Raw genomic sequence first — 18,694 nt, 5'->3', positions numbered from 1 at the left:
TTTACCCAATACATAGAAGCTGAATTATTGATTCGTAATCACAGTGTAATAGGATTCTGGGTTTGCTCTTGTACAGTGGAAACCACTTATTCGGTTATTGTGATCAACTGCTTACACAGATCAAAAAGAAAAATGAAATGACAGGTTCATTTGATTTTACATTTCAAGCAAACTGTTGTGCAATAATAAGCTGTGCCTGGTGTGGAACCTGTTATGTTTTCGTAAGGATGTTTAGTAGTGTGCCTGTGCCTCTGTTATTACATTTTCAGACATTTCCACTGTAGTAGACAGACTGTATAAAATACTGATAATTTTATACAGGCTATGGTCGTGACTGTTGACTGCCTGCTGCAGTCTGTAATACCTTTCATCTACAATAAAAACCAGTGGAATTAATTCAGTTATGGTTTATTTTACATCAAATATAATGCAAAAAACATTTTTAAAGGAAGAAACAAGATGCACCTGCTGACTGAAGTTTATTGACATTCAGGTTTATTTGTTGACTTTAATCAGTGTCAAAAGGCTTTACAAGACTTCATAGAGAACCACATCACTCCTGACCTGAGCCCTCACAGCGGGCAAGAGAAAACTCCCAAAACCCCAAGAGCAAGCAGGGAAAAAAATGAAGAAATCTTGGGAAGGACCACAGAGAGAGAGAGCGGGAAGCGGCTTCCAGGGCACGAGTGATGTGGCGCTGATCCCCTGAAGGCTCGGACATCCCTTTCATCTTCTGCGTCCACGGAAAACTGCGGACTTGTACTGGTCACACAGAAACCTGCATGGTTCCATTCATACTACAACCGAGGGTCCGCGTCAGTCTGCTGGTCCACGCATTCGTGCTTCCAGAGAGCAAAAACGAGGGAGAGAGGATGAGACAGGAGGAAAGGCATCAGTGGGTGGCAGTGTGAGCTTGGACGATGCTGATTTTCTAGGCGTGTGTGTTTGTGTATGTGTGTGTGCGTGCGTGCGTTTACGAATGTGTTTTTTACTCTCTCCTAGCTGCCACTTAGTGGTGACGGGGAACCTTGTATAAGAAAGTGCTGCCTGCTCTGTAGCAGCACTCACTGAGGCTTATATTGATCAATGGGAGTGTGTGCATGACGTTAAAGCTCTGCCCATAGTGTCCCACTCCCTGGTGACTCGCTGCTGGAGCAAGCGCAGTGGGCACACTCGCTATGCGTACAGTAGGGACCCCTAGTGGACCCTTATGTGTCTGCAAAGGCGTCTGTGTGGACCCTTGACAGCATTTATGCCACGTGGACCAAAGCCGACACTGGCGGACACACGGACACAGAAAGTAAAATTTGGCTTTGACTGACTGTGGGTCTCTTTGGTTGCCTGGTCGATTTGCTGACCAGCTGGTTGTTTGGTTGGTTGGGCTGTTGCTTGAATGGGTGACTGGTTGGCTCCTTGTTTGGTTGTCTGGCTGGTTTACTGGTTGTAGGAGGTTGGCTGGCTACAAGCTCGCTGGCTTGTTTTCAGATGTATGGAGAGAGAACAGTGCCAGCAAAGATTTTTTTTTGCATTGATACGTTTCAGTTTGTCTTCTCATACTGAACTGATGAATTCAAAACTGAATGTGATGAGCACTGAACTGAGTCCAAAGTTCAGGTTGATGAGTCTGCATTCAGTTTAGAATCATTGCTTTTCAAATGCGATTTTTGAGTTCAATGATTCAACAAATCAATAAGAGAGTGACAAACTGAAATTGAACATTCTTCTTGCATCTGAAGATGTCGCAGAGCCGTTTCCATCCTTTGTTCTTCTGGAACAGAAAGAGAAAACTCTGCTGCACTTTGTTTTTACTGACCTGAAAAATGACTACAGTGGAGATGAATGTGTGTTTGGAAAAGGACTTGATGGATCCTGATCGGTGCCTTGCCGGTGGCAGTGTGGTCTTCAGTCTGGCTGCTTGTCTCTGGGCTCTCAGCTGCTCTCTGCAGCTGCTCAGCTTCTGTCCTGCAGGAAGGTGCTTGGAGACTTTGGGCAGACAGAGCGGCGATGGCAGCGGTCATCTCTGCCTTCTCCTTTGCGGCAGACTTCACATTCTGACAGAGATGTGGTTTCTGCCTGCTTCTCTGCAGGTTTGCTCAGCCTGCTTCAGTCGGTCCTGCAGCTCCTCTCTTCTTCCCTCCAGGCCTCACGCTCTTCTGTCATCTGTGCCTCCAGCTGCAGCTTCTGCTCAGCCCACCACCTCTGCTGCTTCCTCAGATGCCCGATGGATTCCATGATGCTGAAGATGAAGAGCGTGTTACTCTCCAGGCAGGTCTCCATCGCCCTGGTGTCCGCCTGCCTCAGCGTCTTCTGCATCCCTTCCTGCTGAGAGGTGGACTGGATCTGCAGAGCAGAGATGGAGGAGGACATCATCTGGATCTCTGTGGTCAGAGGCTCCATCGTGCTTTTCCTCTCTCTGAGCTCTTTGTCCAGCTCCTCCTCATCCTGCAGGGCCTCTACTGCTCACTGATGCTCCCCCTGGACGCTCTGGCGTAGAAGATAGTTATTTTTAAGAATGTTAGCTGGGAAGTCCACCTCAACAGCAGGAGGTTAATGGTTAGCATTGCGAGCATCCAGCCAGTATCCAGCACTAACAACAATTAGAGGTAGATAGCACTGCTGCTGTCCTATATAAAAGCAAGTAGGATGTGAATTAATATCAGAGTGTGAATCATCACAACACAATCATACAGGGAGGAATCCATCATAGTAAAGAGATACACCAACCTCTCCACCTACAGTAGCCTCAATGGACCACAATTTGATGCACACACAAGATGTGTTTGTTTTTAGTGAGGAATTGTGACTGCTGATGTTTCACAAGTTGAAAAATTCTTGTTCTCTTAATTGCTCTTGTTGTTTGCTATAGTAATTGCTTGCTTCGCCAACATGCAGTGTCCACAGCTGAATGCAAGAAGTTATACCCAATCTCTGGGGGTTGTTGAAAGGTTGTTGAAAAAATTCCACCAAGTGATGGCTGGTTGATTACTAAACTGTCTAATAGTCAAATTTACATGCCTCAGCCAAAATTGGCCAGCATTTGGCTGATGGCTAATCTTAATTTTCCTCCCTAATGCTTATCTTCAGGTCACAAGAGGGGAATGCATTTGAAACAATCTGCCTCGTTCACTTGACGTACAGCAGGCTACAACATGCTGCTGCAACATGGCTGTGGCTGGAAGCTGTTTCCTGGGAATCCATAGAGTAGAGCTGATGTTTATATTTGGTGTGGTTATTTGAATTTCCTGTCTTTTACAGCTAAGCAAACATCTTACTTCAAACATATAGGCTCCTCTAGCATTTTTTTTTCAGTTACTATATAACACGGACTCCTGGACTACTGAGCAGCTACATGGCTGATAAGCCTACAGTGAGAAATGGAATTACATGCAGTCATCCCATTTCTCCTTTCACAAATGAAAGAAACTGAAGCATCACACAAAACAAGCTTGAGATTGAGTGTCTTCTACTTATCTCCTCAGCCATCCAAGCAGTTCTTTAATTATTGAATGTTTTATTGGAGCATTTATGGCAAGTCATTATTTTCAGTATTAGTTAGCCAACTGATTATTTTTTCAATTGATCGTTTAGTTTGTAAAATGTCAAGAACAATGGCAGGTGTTCATTACAAGTTACCAGAGCAGAGCAAGAGTGGTTGCCTTGTCTGACCAGCACCCCCAAAAATATTTTATTGAGATGGAATAGAGAAAAGCAAGCAAATTTTAACCATCAGATGTTTATAATTACTTGGAAACACTGAATGCATGACTGAAATTAAATCAGTTAATTCTGTTCGACGAACTGATTAATTGACAAATGGTGTCGTGGTTACTAATGCTACTTTGGGCACAGTGAAAAGATTGAAGACTGTGGAAATAATAAATTAAAGGGGAGACAAAGAAGTAAACATCCCCATTAATGAGATAAGGGGCCCTATCTTGCGCCAGACTCCCTAAACCCGCTATCTGCGGATTTAGGATTTAGGAAGAGGCGTTCCCCCGTAAAATTGCTATCTTGTGCACCTCCCGCTATCCGCAAAACACCTGCGCTACCCGCTATATTATGAATAGGCGTGTTTTGGGCGTTACGCCAGTTAAACCAACCAGTGTGCCAGGTGCCATTGCCTTTAAGGGCAGGATGCGCTATCCTAAATCCTAAATCCTAAACCCGCGATGGAGAGAGGGAGGTAGATTTTCTCAGGGCTTCTACTGAGGCTAAAGCAAGTTGGCTATATATATATATACATATGATATATTATATTATAGGCGAGTTAATTCGGGAGGTGGAGCCACATGTGTCCAAGTGGACGTGTCACAAGGTTGTACTGATTGAGTAAAATCCCCGGGTCACACACCACACACAAGAGGCAGAGGTGGAACTATGTGTAAACTAATTTATTGACAAGGTAGATTGGGCAAATACAATATTAAAATAATAATAAAAATATAGCACAGCTGCTGGCTTATGATAAAACAATAAAACGTGCTGGGGTAAGTGTCCAATTAAAACAGTCTTTCCTCTAAACAGTCTATATGAGTAATATACTCAGTCCATTCCGGTGGCGTCCCGGTATCAGTCCGACCGTGTGCGTGGCGAGGCTCCGTCGGGGCGCGCATTGAAGCCGCCTGGGCGCGCTCTCCTAACAGCCCAAACTTTAGGGAAAGCGGATAGCGGGTGGTCAGGACCACCACATTATGAGCCTTTATTAAAACCATTCAACAGGTTTTGGACTGGTGTATTTTAACCCTTGTCTCTTCTCTTGTCTCTTCAGGTTCAACATCCTCATCAGTCACCACCCTCATCATTCCGATCAACATGGGACGCTGGGATCACTCCTCCTTCTTGTCCCCTGCCCTGAGGCTAGCAGTCATCACGGTCATTCTCCTCCTCAAGCTCCAACCCTCGTCCGCCGGTGCGCCCCCTGAGCCGAGTGTGGCCGGTTCTGTTCCCGCTGTCCCCGCCAATCACAGCTCCTGTGGCGAAGCTGAGGTGTGCTCCAAGGGGGTACTCCTCCCTGTTTGGGAGCCGCAAAACCCATCGTTTGGTGACAAGGTTGCCCGGGCGACGGTTTATTTCGTGGCTCTGGTCTACATGTTCCTGGGCGTGTCGATCATCGCTGATCGCTTCATGGCATCCATCGAGGTCATCACCTCGCAGGAGAAGGAGATCACCATCAAGAAACCCAACGGGGAAACCACCACCACCACCGTCCGGATCTGGAACGAGACCGTCTCCAACCTCACTCTCATGGCGCTGGGCTCCTCGGCGCCCGAGATCCTGCTGTCCGTAATCGAGGTTGTGGGTCACGGGTTCGACGCCGGTGCGCTGGGCCCCTCCACCATTGTGGGCTCGGCAGCCTTCAACATGTTTGTCATTATTGGGATTTGCGTCTACGTGGTGCCCGATGGCGAGACGAGGAAGGTTAAGCACCTCCGCGTCTTCTTCGTCACGGCCACCTGGAGTATCTTCGCCTACATTTGGCTTTACCTGATCCTGGCTGTGATCTCGCCAGGTGTGGTGCAGGTGTGGGAGGGGCTTCTTACGCTCTTCTTCTTCCCCATCTGTGTGGTGTTCGCCTGGGTGGCCGACCGCCGCCTGCTCTTCTATAAGTATGTGTACAAACGCTACCGGGCCGGCAAGCAGCGTGGTATGATCATCGAGACTGAGGGCGATCGTCCACTTCCCTCCAAGGTATTCCCAGAGGAAACAGTACTACTTCAAATAGTAGGCCTACAATTTTCTTCTACTACTTCAACTGCTACTAATACAATTGCCACTACTACAATAACTATCCCTACTACTTCTGCCATAACGAATTCTACTATCCCTCCTACTTCCACCACTAATGCAAAAACTGCTACTATTACTAACCTTCCACTACTACTACCACTAACAACTACTACAATTGCCACTTCCCCACTGGTACTATTACCAACTGTACTCCTATTTTTGAAATCTACTACTATTCAATCTACCATGACCAAATGTATTGACTTTTAGCTGAAAAACAGGCGTATCATTTCAACATGTATATTTTATATCACCACCCTCCCCTCATCCTCCTCGAAATTGCTTCGTGATGATGATGATGACAATGATGAAACACTGTTAAATATGATAATGATGATGAAGATGATGCTGCTATTTTTGGACCACTTCTCAACTAGATTCTCCAAATGTAATTTCACAAGCCAAAAAAAAAAAAAAAAAAAAAAAAAAAAAAATCCTTCATTAGTAATTTGTAAAGAATCTAATAGTCCTGCTGGAAGTTGTCTCTTTTCCAAAGGCGTACTGGTTAGAGAATAGTGAATCACTAGAAATTAATTAGGCTGTCCTCATCCAGAAATTTAAAAAAAGGGAAAAGAACAGATTAAGGAGCTGTTATGTAGGAGGAAGTGAGTTCATGGGTAATGTGTATCTAAAACAATTATCTGTATTACTAAATGGAATTCTGCCAAGTTAGACTCAGTCCATGAGGCATGCTAATAACTTTGTTCTCGTATACACACAAGCAGGCATAGACCCACTCCCCTGTCATTTTTAAATTTTCCTGTTTTTGACTGTTATCTGATGCCCTTTTTGGTGCTCTATGGAGAGCACTGCACAAGTCTAATTTAATTACCCGTATTGAGGCTTGGGGTGAATTCATTCACCACACAATCAGTTTAGAAAGTGCCTCTTTTTCCACATTTTCCTTTAAAGGGACTCATTTTTGATACTATAATGAATCAATCAAAAACCATGTCACTGTAAAGACAGACTCAAAGAGGACAAACTTATAAAATGCAGTGCACTGTCTTAAAAGTTAGTGAGAGGCTGAATGACACTTCACTGATTATATTTTCCTCCATGGAGCAAATTATCTGAATGAATTGATAGAAAACATGTCAGTGACATTCATTAAAAGGTGACGAGCGTGATGGAGAGGAAAGAAAGAAAGCGATTAATTGGACTGGGATTAAAACCCCACAGGTTCACACTGAAATGAGGCCTAATGATATTGTACTTTAACATCTTACTAGACAAGATGAGGTGAATAGATTCTAAATAAACACAGTTATTTTTTCAATTTTCCGTTAACTCAATTATGCTTGTACATAATAGAGGAAGCAGATTATAATACAGTTTTGAGCTGCTAATTATACTGTGGCAAGAATGTGGCACTCAGTGCAAAAAGGTCAAGTCAGATGCTGGTTTGAGCAGAAATAATAGTAGGAGAAATAATCCGCACAATGATGAAAACATTTTTACCTCACTGAAAGACTTCAGCCCTGATTGCTATTTTCATATTCTTAATGTTCGCTCAGAGCAGTTGCCAAAAATATATTATTATCTCTTCAAAAGAAAGAAAGTATTTGTCAAAATCTCTTTTTTGTGCCACCATCTTGTTTTTGATATCTCTTTCTAGCCGGATTGTTACATGTTTAGCCATAATTTGTGTGTAGCCAATTCTATTGAACTTTATGACGGAGCTAGACTTCCTAAGGAGATGGAGCTGTAAAATTTATCCGTCAGTGGTTCGACATGCACAAACTGTCTCCTTTGCCATCCAAAGGTGGACATCGAGATGGACGGGAAGATGCTGAACTCTCATGGTGTGGACTTCCTGGACGGCCCTCTGGGTTTGGACCTGGATGAGAAGGATCTGGACGAGGAGGAGACCCGCAGAGACATGGCCAAGATCCTGAAGGAGCTCAAACAGAAACATCCTGACAAAGAGGTGGGTAGCACGAGCAGGCAGCCAGCTGTGGCAGAGCAGGGGTGGTGTGTGCTTTTTTAATTGGGACCCAGAGGGCCCAGGTGAAAAAGGGTCAAATCGGAGATTACAGGTTTTTTTTTTCCCAACTAAATAGTCAAATTTGTGCTACTTAAAAAGCTCTCATTATCAGTTGTTTTGATTGTTTGAATATGAATTTAAGTTGTAGATGGACTTGATCTTAATCGGTTCCCCAGTAGCTTCCACAAGTAGTTGCAAGTCTTCCTGGGGTCCACATAGAAAATTTAGAATGTATAAAACAATAAGAAATAAAACTACTGCAACCAGAGTATAAACAACAATTTGATGGGTAATTTATAATAAAATACAACTTTATTAATCCCCGATGGGACTGTTCAATTTTGGGCACATTAAACACAGCATAAAATTAAAAAGATAGTCAGACACAACACGACATAGAAAAACTGCTATGATTGGCCTGAAAGTGCACATGCAATTAAAGGAAAATTCGATAAAAAGGTAGGCCCAGAAATTCACAGGGTTGACGTGCAAGAGGGAAATTATTATTATCAGCAGTAGTATTTTTGAAAAGGGTAAAAGTTCATGGGTGGAATGATTTTAAATTCTACATTTTTAATTTCTGTGCTGTTTTTGACAAGAAGCTGGAACCTTTTCATTATTAACACATCGCAGTGATTCTGTGCTCAGTAATATCTACTACAACATATGACTCTATGAATCTTACCACAACAGTTTAATTGAACTTATGGAGTTGTAGCCCTGGCAAATATAGCATAAAGTCAGCAAGACATCACATACATTAAAATGGACTGTAAACCATAAAAAAATGTGCTGTTGTTGCTGTTGGAATAGTTAGCGTTTTTCTGAGAAATGAAATAAAATGAAAACACAAGCAGCAAGAGATGACGCATTCTCTATTTGCCTCCATTATCACAGTGATTATGGTAATCAGCTTCATGAATGCAGCCAAGGTCTCATCACAACCTCCCAGCTTAATATGATAATTTGCATTTTTTAAAAAAGAAAAAAAAATGCACAAGAAAATAAGCAAGCAAGTAAGTGATTAAATCAATATGTAAATAAACTGTTAAACACAGACACTCCTGTTCCAACCATGAGACGAATCAAAGTATTTATTGAGAGAGGCCAGCAGAAATGTGACACCTCGTTCTCACTTACAGCTGTCAATCTTCTTGTTTTTTTCTTTGTAAGGAACAACAGATTTATGTACCCACTGTCTTTGTTTATTCTTTATTGTGCCACCTTGTATGAATTAGTTACTGTCAGGGATGACTGACCACACTGTACGCCAAGTCAGAAGGATGACTTTGAGTAGAGTTTGTTTTGGTGGCATTGGTGCAAAAATGAATCCCTTAAACCAGGGGTGTCAAACTGGTGCCATGGAGGGCCGAGAGGCTGCAGGTTTTCATTCCAAACAAAAACTCAACCAGGCGATTTCACTGATTACCTCACCTTCAAGCAGAGAGGAGGAACCAATCAGTGAAATCAGCTGGTACAGTTTTTGTTTGGAATGAAAACCTGCAGCATCTTGGCCCTCCATGGCACCAGTTTGACACCCCATCAAAGCAGGCAGATGATGACATGCAAGAGGAGGTCAAGTCACTTCAACTTCGAGGTTCACAATATGATATTATAGCACAGCAAAATGTTTTAATCAAAATTGCCTTGGAAACTCCCTTGAATGGAAGATATTAAAATGAAGAATAGAATTTGAATCTAGTCTTATACCTCTAGGCACTCTTGCTCAGAGGGCTATGAAAAAGGTTGCATTTAATGAAAAAGCTTATATAGTGATAGAGTATTCAGGATACTCCATCTGTATGCATTCTAGTCAGTGCTTTTCCTATTATTTGTACAAGGTTCATCACTAAAAAAGATATAAGAAACCAAAAGTGCAAAGAGAAGCAGCAACTCTAAATAAAGTCTAAAACAGGTGTTGCTGATGTCTCTTCATGAATTAACAAAAGCCCCAGTGAACCAGCTGTCTTTTTCTTTGTCCTTATAATCATATTTTGAATTGGAAACCTTGGTATTGCAAGTACATTGCCTGGTGAAGGATGATTTTGCTACTCACTACATTACATTATGTGGTACTTTGCAAACAACCTCGTAAGCCCTTAATAAACACATTCACTGACCCCTTAGTGAACACCCTTCAGTGAAACCTGTGTCTTGACACTATTGACAGTATTCCACTTCAGTTTCATGCAATACCTAACTGACTTTAAACCTTATTTAGCCAGACAGGTTCAATGGAAACACTTAATTCACTAGGCAAGCTCTTATTTAACTAGACAAGTTGATTAAGAAAACATTTTTCATTTTCACCAATGGCCTGGGGGAGTAGCTTAATTCATATTTGGTATGAGCTCCATATTACATTGTCAGCCTGAGGGGACTTTAGCAGAGCTTGATGATTTAGAGAAGATTGTCACAATCGTTTAATTTGCCTAAGATAGTTTCAAGCCAAACCACCGCCACTAACTGCTGTGAGACAGAATAAGAGTGCAGTACAGATGTTTGGCCATCAGAGGCAGTGCTGAGCACTTTCCAAACAGCATGTATGGTGGCCAGTTTTAAGGTAAATGCTTTAAAATGATCGCTATGTTGGATTCCAAGCATTTACTAGTAACTGGACTATAACTGTCATTGCTAGGCCTACATGTCCCAATATTTATAATGAAAACCGATAAGAAATTGATCTTTTTATGGTGGTTTCCACTATCACTAACACTATGTGCTATTGACTGGTCGCATAAGCATTGGCAAAAAAATTGTAAATGGTTACAGATTTCACTAATCGTAGCGCATAGAAATGCATATGTTCTGAGCATTCAGAGAGCTGGTTTTCTGGGAAGTTCCCACTGACCACTGTTCATTTTACTCTGTCCCAGTTTTAGCACTCTGTGTAGCCCCCTGGAGCTGGCCAAAGATATTCTTATAGATCTTGTAGATCTTGTATATAGACTCCAGTCTATATACAAGAATCCAGTTTTCACAGTTGAATGAGTCTCCTGTAAGTTAAGCCAACTACCAGCTCAACTAATCATGCTGGATAACTATGAGGTAATTTTGTCTTACTCTATTTGTGTGTATATTTCTGTTTGTGATCCAGGTGGAGCAGCTCATTGAGCTTGCCAATTACCAGGTCCTGAGCCAGCAGCAGAAGAGCCGGGCTTTCTACCGATGCCAGGCCACTCGGCTGATGACAGGTGCTGGCAACATCCTAAAGAAACACGCAGCTGACCAAGCACGAAAGGCCGTCAGCATGCACGAAGTTCGTTCTGACGCCGGTGAAAATGACCCCATCTCCAAGATCTTCTTTGAGCCCAGTTCCTATCAGTGCCTGGAGAACTGCGGCACGGTGGCGGTGAATGTTATGCGGCGTGGTGGTGACCTGGGCAAGACAGTTTCGGTGGAGTTCCGGACGGAGGACGGCACCGCCAACGCCGGCTCGGACTACGAGTTCACAGAAGGTGTGGTGGTTTTCAAGCCTGGTGAGACCGTGAAAGAGATCCGCGTTGGCATCATTGACGACGACATCTTCGAGGAGGATGAGAACTTCCTGATTCACCTTTCCAATGTCAAGGTGCTGACATCAGAAGGCGAGGAGCCTGAGGATGCAGAGTCTGCCAATCACGTGGACTCGGTGGCCTGCCTCGGCCTGCCCTCTACGGCGACCGTTACCATCTTTGATGATGACCATGCCGGTATCTTTACGTTTGAGGAGCCTGTATACCATGTGAGCGAGAGCGTCGGCACCATGGAGGTGAAGGTGCTCAGAACCTCGGGTGCTCGCGGTGTGGTCATGCTGCCGTACAAGACGGTGGAGGGAACGGCTCGAGGTGGCGGAGAGGACTTTGAAGACTGTCACGGCATCCTGGAGTTTCAGAACGACGAGATCTTGTGAGTCTATCTCTCTATCTATCTCTCTGAACGTTACAATCCTAATGCCAGATGTTATAATAATGTTCAGCTTCATCATAATCTCTGCATGTTTCTTTTACTTGCCAGATATTATTTGTCATATTTGGAATGCATGGTATTGTCATATTGCTGATGTTATAGCTAATGATGTGGAAAAATGAGTGTGTGTCTGAGTGTGGTGTGGTGGTCACAGTGGTCGGTGTGGTGGACTGCTCGTCCTGCTGTGAAGATTCAACGAAACCATCAACCCTCCAACACCCTCTATACTTGATCTTTTCAGATGCATTCATGTGCTTATTCTCTCCTTTGTCTTCTTCAATCTCTTCATTTATCTTTGTTTTTTCACTTTGCTGTGGACTTTGCTGTGCTGTTTTGTCTGCTGCGACGGCTCTTGGTTTGTTAGCGTACAATCCGCTCAGTCAGTTTCAGTAGAAGAATGTGGTTATGCTGGTGAGCTCCCAGGTAGGAATGCGTTGCACTGGATGAATGTACTGCTGGGGAGGAGGGCGATGTGCACTCAGACAGCCTCCCTGGATATACAAAGATCTTAAGAAATAATGCTACTCGCCCTTTTTGGTGGCTTTATGTGCTGTGTGTGAAGGCTCCAGAGAAGCAACTCACGCAGCTGACTGAAGGCTTTTTTTTTTTGGTCTTTCCTGTGTGGAGAGAACTTGAAAGTCCATTTAAGGTTCCCCGCTGTGAAATGCCGCAGCCACAGTTCAAAACTGCTCTTAGCTGGACGCAGAGAGTCCTTATTATCTGATGGTGACTCATGTTCAGGGCTGGGATCGCTATTCGGCCACATATTAGGAGGCTTTTTACCACACTGGTCGTTGTGCACACAATCAGCTGCTGTGGTCCCTGAAAAACAATTTGGATGTCCTATTGTATTCTGAAAATCTAATTTACCGGTACAATAGTGAAAGTGACTAGTGAATTTGGGGAATTGAACTGTGGCATTATGGCAGATAAAAGGGAGTTACTTGCCACTTCTGTATGAGATCACTAGTAGGCAACTCTTGCTTATGGGTGCAATAATGTTGACTCAATAGTTGACTTTAACCCTTTGATGTATGAATTATGAAAGCATGAGTCAAGATTTTTTTGTGTGTTTTTACTCTTCTTAGGGCATGAACACTTTTGTGAGTCTCCATACTTCTTTAAGGATGCAGGACTGGTATTACCATGCCATTATACTAGTATTAATATGTTTTCAGCAACAAGAACAGACAGTCTCTGCAGAAACCTCAATGGGGGGGAGCAGCAGAGAGCATTCTAACAGTTGATATGCAATTCCACCATAGAAACCATTGCATTTAGGAGAAAATGACTTTAAACAGCTGTCCACTGTAGTGACCGCTATGCGCCAAAGGGTTAATATTGCACTGACTAAAAAGGGCCCTGGATACGGGCATCAGCTAAATGCCTATATTGTTATTAGAATTGCTCACTGGGTGGTATTACAGTGCTTTAGTGACTAAAATGACCACTTGTTTAATGTATGAGTGGATGCAGAGCCTATAATCCTAATGTGGTGTGCAGAGCTTCATATGTATTTCTTATGTAATGAAAATATAGCCATCACCTAATATTGTACTAAATAGATCCAGCAATGCAAGTTGTCCCTTTAATAGAGCTTACTGTGTGCCAGTATATTCATTTGGTTCATTGTGGTAGTTACGGTGGCTAGTATTAGCGACACAGTTTTTTTAGGTGACATGGTTGCTCAGTGATTGGCTGTTGTTAATCGCTTTTGAAATTGTCCTTTATTTGTAGTGAGACACTAAACAGATGCTGGTGCAAACTGTTGGTTGTGCCTTTTGTTGTCATCATGTAAAGCTGTTGAAAACCTGCTACGAGCATAGTGCTGATTTGCTGAAAGCTGAAATATTTTTAACCTGTTTTGACACACACACGCACACACACACACACACACACACACAGAGGGAGAGAGAGATGGGGGGGCGGGGGTTGTTTTCCGTAAAACACTCAATAAAGTGGACTACTGACCTCTCTCTATCTCGCTCTCTCTCTCTCTCTGTCACACACGCACACACACACACACACACGCAAACACACACGCAGCTTGGTGGGCGTGTTCACAATGTCTGTGCAAATTACTGTTTGCAGTAAAGCTCCAGCGCGGTGGCCGGCAGGCCCGCGGAGCTTGTAGCTTTAGTGGGAATACCATAAACTTCACAGCTTTCAACAGATGGCCATTTTATGGTTTGACGCTGATACACACATACGAGCCGCGGCCATGTGCTTTATGGAAACTGTCAGCACGCTCGGAACACATCTTGGACCAATCGGATAGCCCGGCTGAAACTGTGTGAAAAAAAGAGTCCTATATGGAAAACAGTTGTCCCAGTGAAACTGTCAGCAGTTTCCTGCATTGTCACAGCTGGGGCAGGAAGTTTAACTTTATTTATTCACAGGCCGCTGTGGTCAATAAATCGTACAATTCACCAGCCACTTGGACTGTTTTAGCAGCGAGCTACATTTAAAAACTAGCATGTGAAGAGAAATAATTGATAGTTTCCTTCTTAAGTGTCTGCTAGAACATCTTAACCAGTCATAGCCTAAATTTTCCAGCAAAGTGTGAAAGTAATAATTCATTCCATTTGAGTCATCTTGAAATGCTGAAGTTGAAAGAATCACCCACAGCACACCGTGTCTCAAATACTTTACCTTTTTTTCCATATAAATTTCTCCAAATGATTTACCTGAAGATACTGAATATTGTCTTTATGTGTCCTATGAGGTTTATGGTAATTTTGAGGGGTGGCGACGTAGCCCATTGGTTGCAGGTCCCAGGTTCAATCCACGTTCAACAACACTAAAGCCACTCACTTGTAATAGTTGTGTAGCAAAATCCACCATTTTGAATCAGAGTTTATACTAAAATTCACCTCTTCTCTGGTGACCTCTTTACCCAACCCGTTCAGTTTGTCTGAAAACATCTCAGGAAGTCATCCCTGACTTGCAGTTGGACTGGTTTGCTGTGACATCGAGAGCTGATACTTTCATTTTATTAATAGTCAGCCAGTGAGTGTGATCCACTGCTGATATGGTGGTGAGGATGTGATGGCAGTCCAGAAAACCTGCCTCACCAGTCTGCCTTAAGAAGCTGCTAATCCACCCAGTAGAATTTCATTAGCATGACTTTTAAAGGATGGCTTTAGTGTCCCATGGTGGTCTAAATGCCGTTTCAGATGCTTATCAATTCTGTGAAGAATAAAAGTACACAGGAGACACTGGATGCTTTTGTGATTTTTAATAATGGCGCACAAAGTGGGCTATCAGCGGCCTCCGTCCAAAATATCCTTGTCAGTGTTAGTTTACAAAAACCCATAACCCTAGACTGACCATCTCCAGTCCAAGCGAGGTTTGAATGTGCAGCAGAGAGGAGATGAACACTTCTGTCTGGTTCATCTGGCACCAGTCAGTTGTTAGCTGCAGCTCTTCGCCTTGGAAACCAAGGCGAAGGCGCAAGGCTTGTTTGAAAATGGTTCAAGTGGTTTGTGAGGCGGCAGGAGGGGTGTAATGCAATGAAACAAAGTGCGCTGTCCTGCTGAATGAATTGGAGCGACGCTGTGTTAGTAGCAGCCGTGTTTAAAACAAAAATTTTTTCATCGTCTCTCTATCTCCCCGACTGACTCTGTGTCGCGCGCGCTCCTGTTTTTGGTCAGATTTGAAGCAGATGTCTCCAGGTCTGGCCTCTTCAGTCTGTGGCAGACCGCATAGTTTCCATAGCCTATAGCTCTCACGGCCAGGGCTAAGTGGGTTTTAATCACACTTTGTCCAAATCAAATGATGGACTGTCCTGCTGGCTGTCGTGGCGAGTCTGTACGTGCATGTGTGTATCAGGCGAGTGTGTTTCTCTGACGTTAAGGGCAACACCACTTCCTTTCAGAGGCGGAGCAGCAGCATGACAGTAATCAACCACTCTGTGCAGGAAAGAATGTGTATCATGCCTATATCTGCAAGTGGGTGAGGAGATGAAATCAGAAGGTCACAGGTTTGATCCCCGCAACAGAATGTGTTCAGACATTTTTTGAAATCCTTCCTGCCGCTCCACCTTGTGGAATGTGTGCATGCACGTGAGCCGTAGAACTGTTAAGAACAACCGAGCACTAAAAGTAAATAAATCATAAACTACTGAATAAATAATACACTTTTAGGAATGTTGCACTTGTGGCCACACCCAGTCAGTGGTGTGGCAGCAGGTGTTTTTCACTGTCAACAGCAAAGTACTGGTGGCTACAGAATTGATTGGATGTGGCCAGTCGTGCCACACCCATGCATGAACGTTTCAGCCTGTAGGGGGCAGTGCTGCAGACATTTCCTGCCGACAGTGAAATGATGTGTGTATGATGCATCATGGTACACAACAGTATTCTTGTTTCTCTTATTCTTATATCTAATTCATGTCTTTTGGCCTAAATTTATACTGTTTTATTCCTATCTATTTGACATCCACAAGACAAGAAGTGACTAATTTATTTAACTGTTTTAGCATCCAGCAACAATAGCCATGATATGTCCATGATAGATGAATTTGACACATAAATACATGATACATAAATTTGAAACTCCTATTTTCTCCATTTTGGCTTTCTGTCCACACTAACAAGGCATGTTGAAGTGCGCCGTCAAAAGGGGATAAATAATACACCGGTCGTGTTTTACTGAAGGAAAAACAAAGAACTTTCAAATTGCTCCTGTGATTGCACCGAGGCAGTAGCCAACATGTTAAATTGTAGACTTGTGTTTTACTCGTTTGTTACTTCAATGTCTGTCAAGGCAAAGAGGTATGATTTTATTTATTTATTTATTTTTTTATTTTAACCTTTATTTATACAGGTAAAAAACCCCAGGGTCTCATTTCCAAAAGGAAACTGTTTGCTTTTGTCTGTTTTGTGTCTTGATTTTGACATCCTGCTGGCGCTTCGTGCATTCAGTGAAGTTACTGCCGCTGATCTGCTTACACTGGCTAATATTACACCTCCGCAAAGAGCAGAAACATCACATAGGTCATGTCACTGTGTTTCTGCACTGTGTTGAGCATATCAGTGTGGACAGGACACCGTTCGAAAACGGTGTGGATGGAAAGCAAACGACGCGAGTGTGCTCTTTTTAAATTCACCCGGCTTCGTGTGGATGCAGCCAAAGCCACCGTAGCTTCACATGGCACATGGCACAGACGCAAGTTAAATGCCTCAGCCATAATGTGCACACTCACACACGCGCAGAAATACACATACCAATAAGCAGCCACCCGGGCCATGAGCATCTCCCTACAGGGAACAGCGGAGGACACTTTGGCTGCAGAAGGAATTGCAAAATAGCTGATCTAAATAGGATTGCCTTCAGGCTAACTCTACCCTGATTCCATTTCTCTGAGAGAGGGAAAGGGAAGGCGGGAGGGAGAGAAGACGGCGGAGGCAGGGTAGGCATGGAGAGATGAATTGTAAATGGAGAGGCTGATGAAATGAGAAACAGAAGGGAGCGGAGAGAAAGATAGGGGGAGAAGTAGAGACAGACAGGACTTTAGACCTCCCTTACTTCTTGTTGGACTTTTCCTCAGCCTCTGTCCTTTTTCCCCGCGTTCTCTCGTTCTGCGCCTCTCTCCTTCTCTCTGTCTGTGAGAAGCCCCGTGCAATTTGTCTCCAGAATTGTTCGCGAGGGCTTGTCTGGTTTGCTCTGTTTGAGATAGGAGTGTATGTGTGTGTGTGTATGTGTGTGTGTATGTGTGTGTGTGTGTGTGTGTGTGTAAGTTGAAGAGAGACAGGCTCAGAGATAATTTGACCTTGCTGAGAGCTGTGGACCTCTCAGCTGTCTGCGCTGTCTTCAGCTCAGTATGTCACAGAAAATTCCAGGTCTTCTCCACATTTGTGTGTGTGAGCGTGTGTGTGTGTGTGTGTGTGTGTGTGTGTGTGTGTGTGTGTGTGTGTGTGTGTGCACTCTTCAGTCCACCTCGTGTTCTTAATGCATGAAAGAACCACAGCATAGCCAGTACAGCGCAGAAGTGCTGCATTTTCACCCTCCTGTATATAGGAGGTGCTTCTCTTTTTCATTTGATGTTGCATTAAAAAGTTGACTTAGGCGGCTGAACAGGCCTGATGCTGCTCCTGCTGAGCTTCTACTCACACTACTGCTGCTACTGTGACGAGTACTGCTTCCACTACTACTGCCAGTACTACTACTGCTGCTACTAAAACCACTGCCACTACTGTTGTTAATATATTGCTGCTACTGCTACTACTACTACTGCACCTTCTCCTACTGCTACTACTATTGTTATTTCTACTACTAGTACCACTACTACCACTACCACTATTACTACTGCTTCAGCAATGACTACTGCTACTATAAACTACTGTTATAGCTGCTTCTCTTGCTGGTGCTAATGCTGCCTCTTGACTAGTGACTAGTACTAGTACTGCTGCTGCCAGTCTTATGGTGTGCTCAGACCAAATGCAAAGTGGACTTTAGCGTTGCAGGATTTTTTTGCCGGAGTTGAAAAATGTCAACTCATGCAGAAATTTGCATCAAATTTGTGTCTAGTCTTGTCTTTGCATTGATTTTTTTTACGTATTGTATTGTGTGAAAAACTTGCTTTGCGATTGGTCTGTACACACAGTTACAGTAGTACTGCTGCTGCTGCTGCTGTACTGCTACTGTTACTACTAACACTACTGTTGAAACTAAAATCACTATTGCTACTATTACTGCTATTACTACTATTGCTGCTATTGTGTCTAATGCTACTAATACTGTTTTTACTAATGCTGCTACTACTACTACTACTACTACTACTACTACTGGTACTACTGCTGTTATTACTAATGCTGCTGCTACTACTACTACTACTACTACTACTACTACTACTACTACTACTGGTACTACTGCTGTTATTACTAATGCTGCTGCTACTACTACTACTACTACTACTACTACTACTACTACTGGTACTACTGCTGTTATTACTAATGCTACTGCTACTAC

At 43.3% G+C, this 18,694-nt stretch overlaps 1 protein-coding gene across 2 annotated transcripts in view; it reads left to right on the top strand.

Moving 5' to 3' along the window:
- The first annotated feature begins 4,772 nt into the window (after positions 1 to 4,772).
- Positions 4,773 to 18,694, top strand: part of slc8a1b (solute carrier family 8 member 1b) — a 144,625-nt gene continuing 130,703 nt past the window's right edge. The window contains exons 1-3 of one of the 2 annotated variants that reach the window (XM_030070391.1): positions 4,773 to 5,688; positions 7,553 to 7,717; positions 10,872 to 11,662. In XM_030070391.1, the coding sequence (XP_029926251.1) occupies positions 4,813 to 5,688; positions 7,553 to 7,717; positions 10,872 to 11,662 (1,832 nt within the window). In that variant the 5' untranslated portion in view covers positions 4,773 to 4,812. The remainder of the gene's footprint in view (positions 5,689 to 7,552; positions 7,718 to 10,871; positions 11,663 to 18,694) is intronic. The other variant, XM_030070390.1, reaches the window with a different exon arrangement.

This window comes from Myripristis murdjan, chromosome 15 (assembly GCF_902150065.1).
Source record: "Myripristis murdjan chromosome 15, fMyrMur1.1, whole genome shotgun sequence".
Lineage (NCBI taxonomy): Eukaryota > Metazoa > Chordata > Actinopteri > Holocentriformes > Holocentridae > Myripristis > Myripristis murdjan.
Note: the sequence above shows the minus strand (reverse complement) of the source record. Positions and strands in the feature narration are given on the sequence as shown.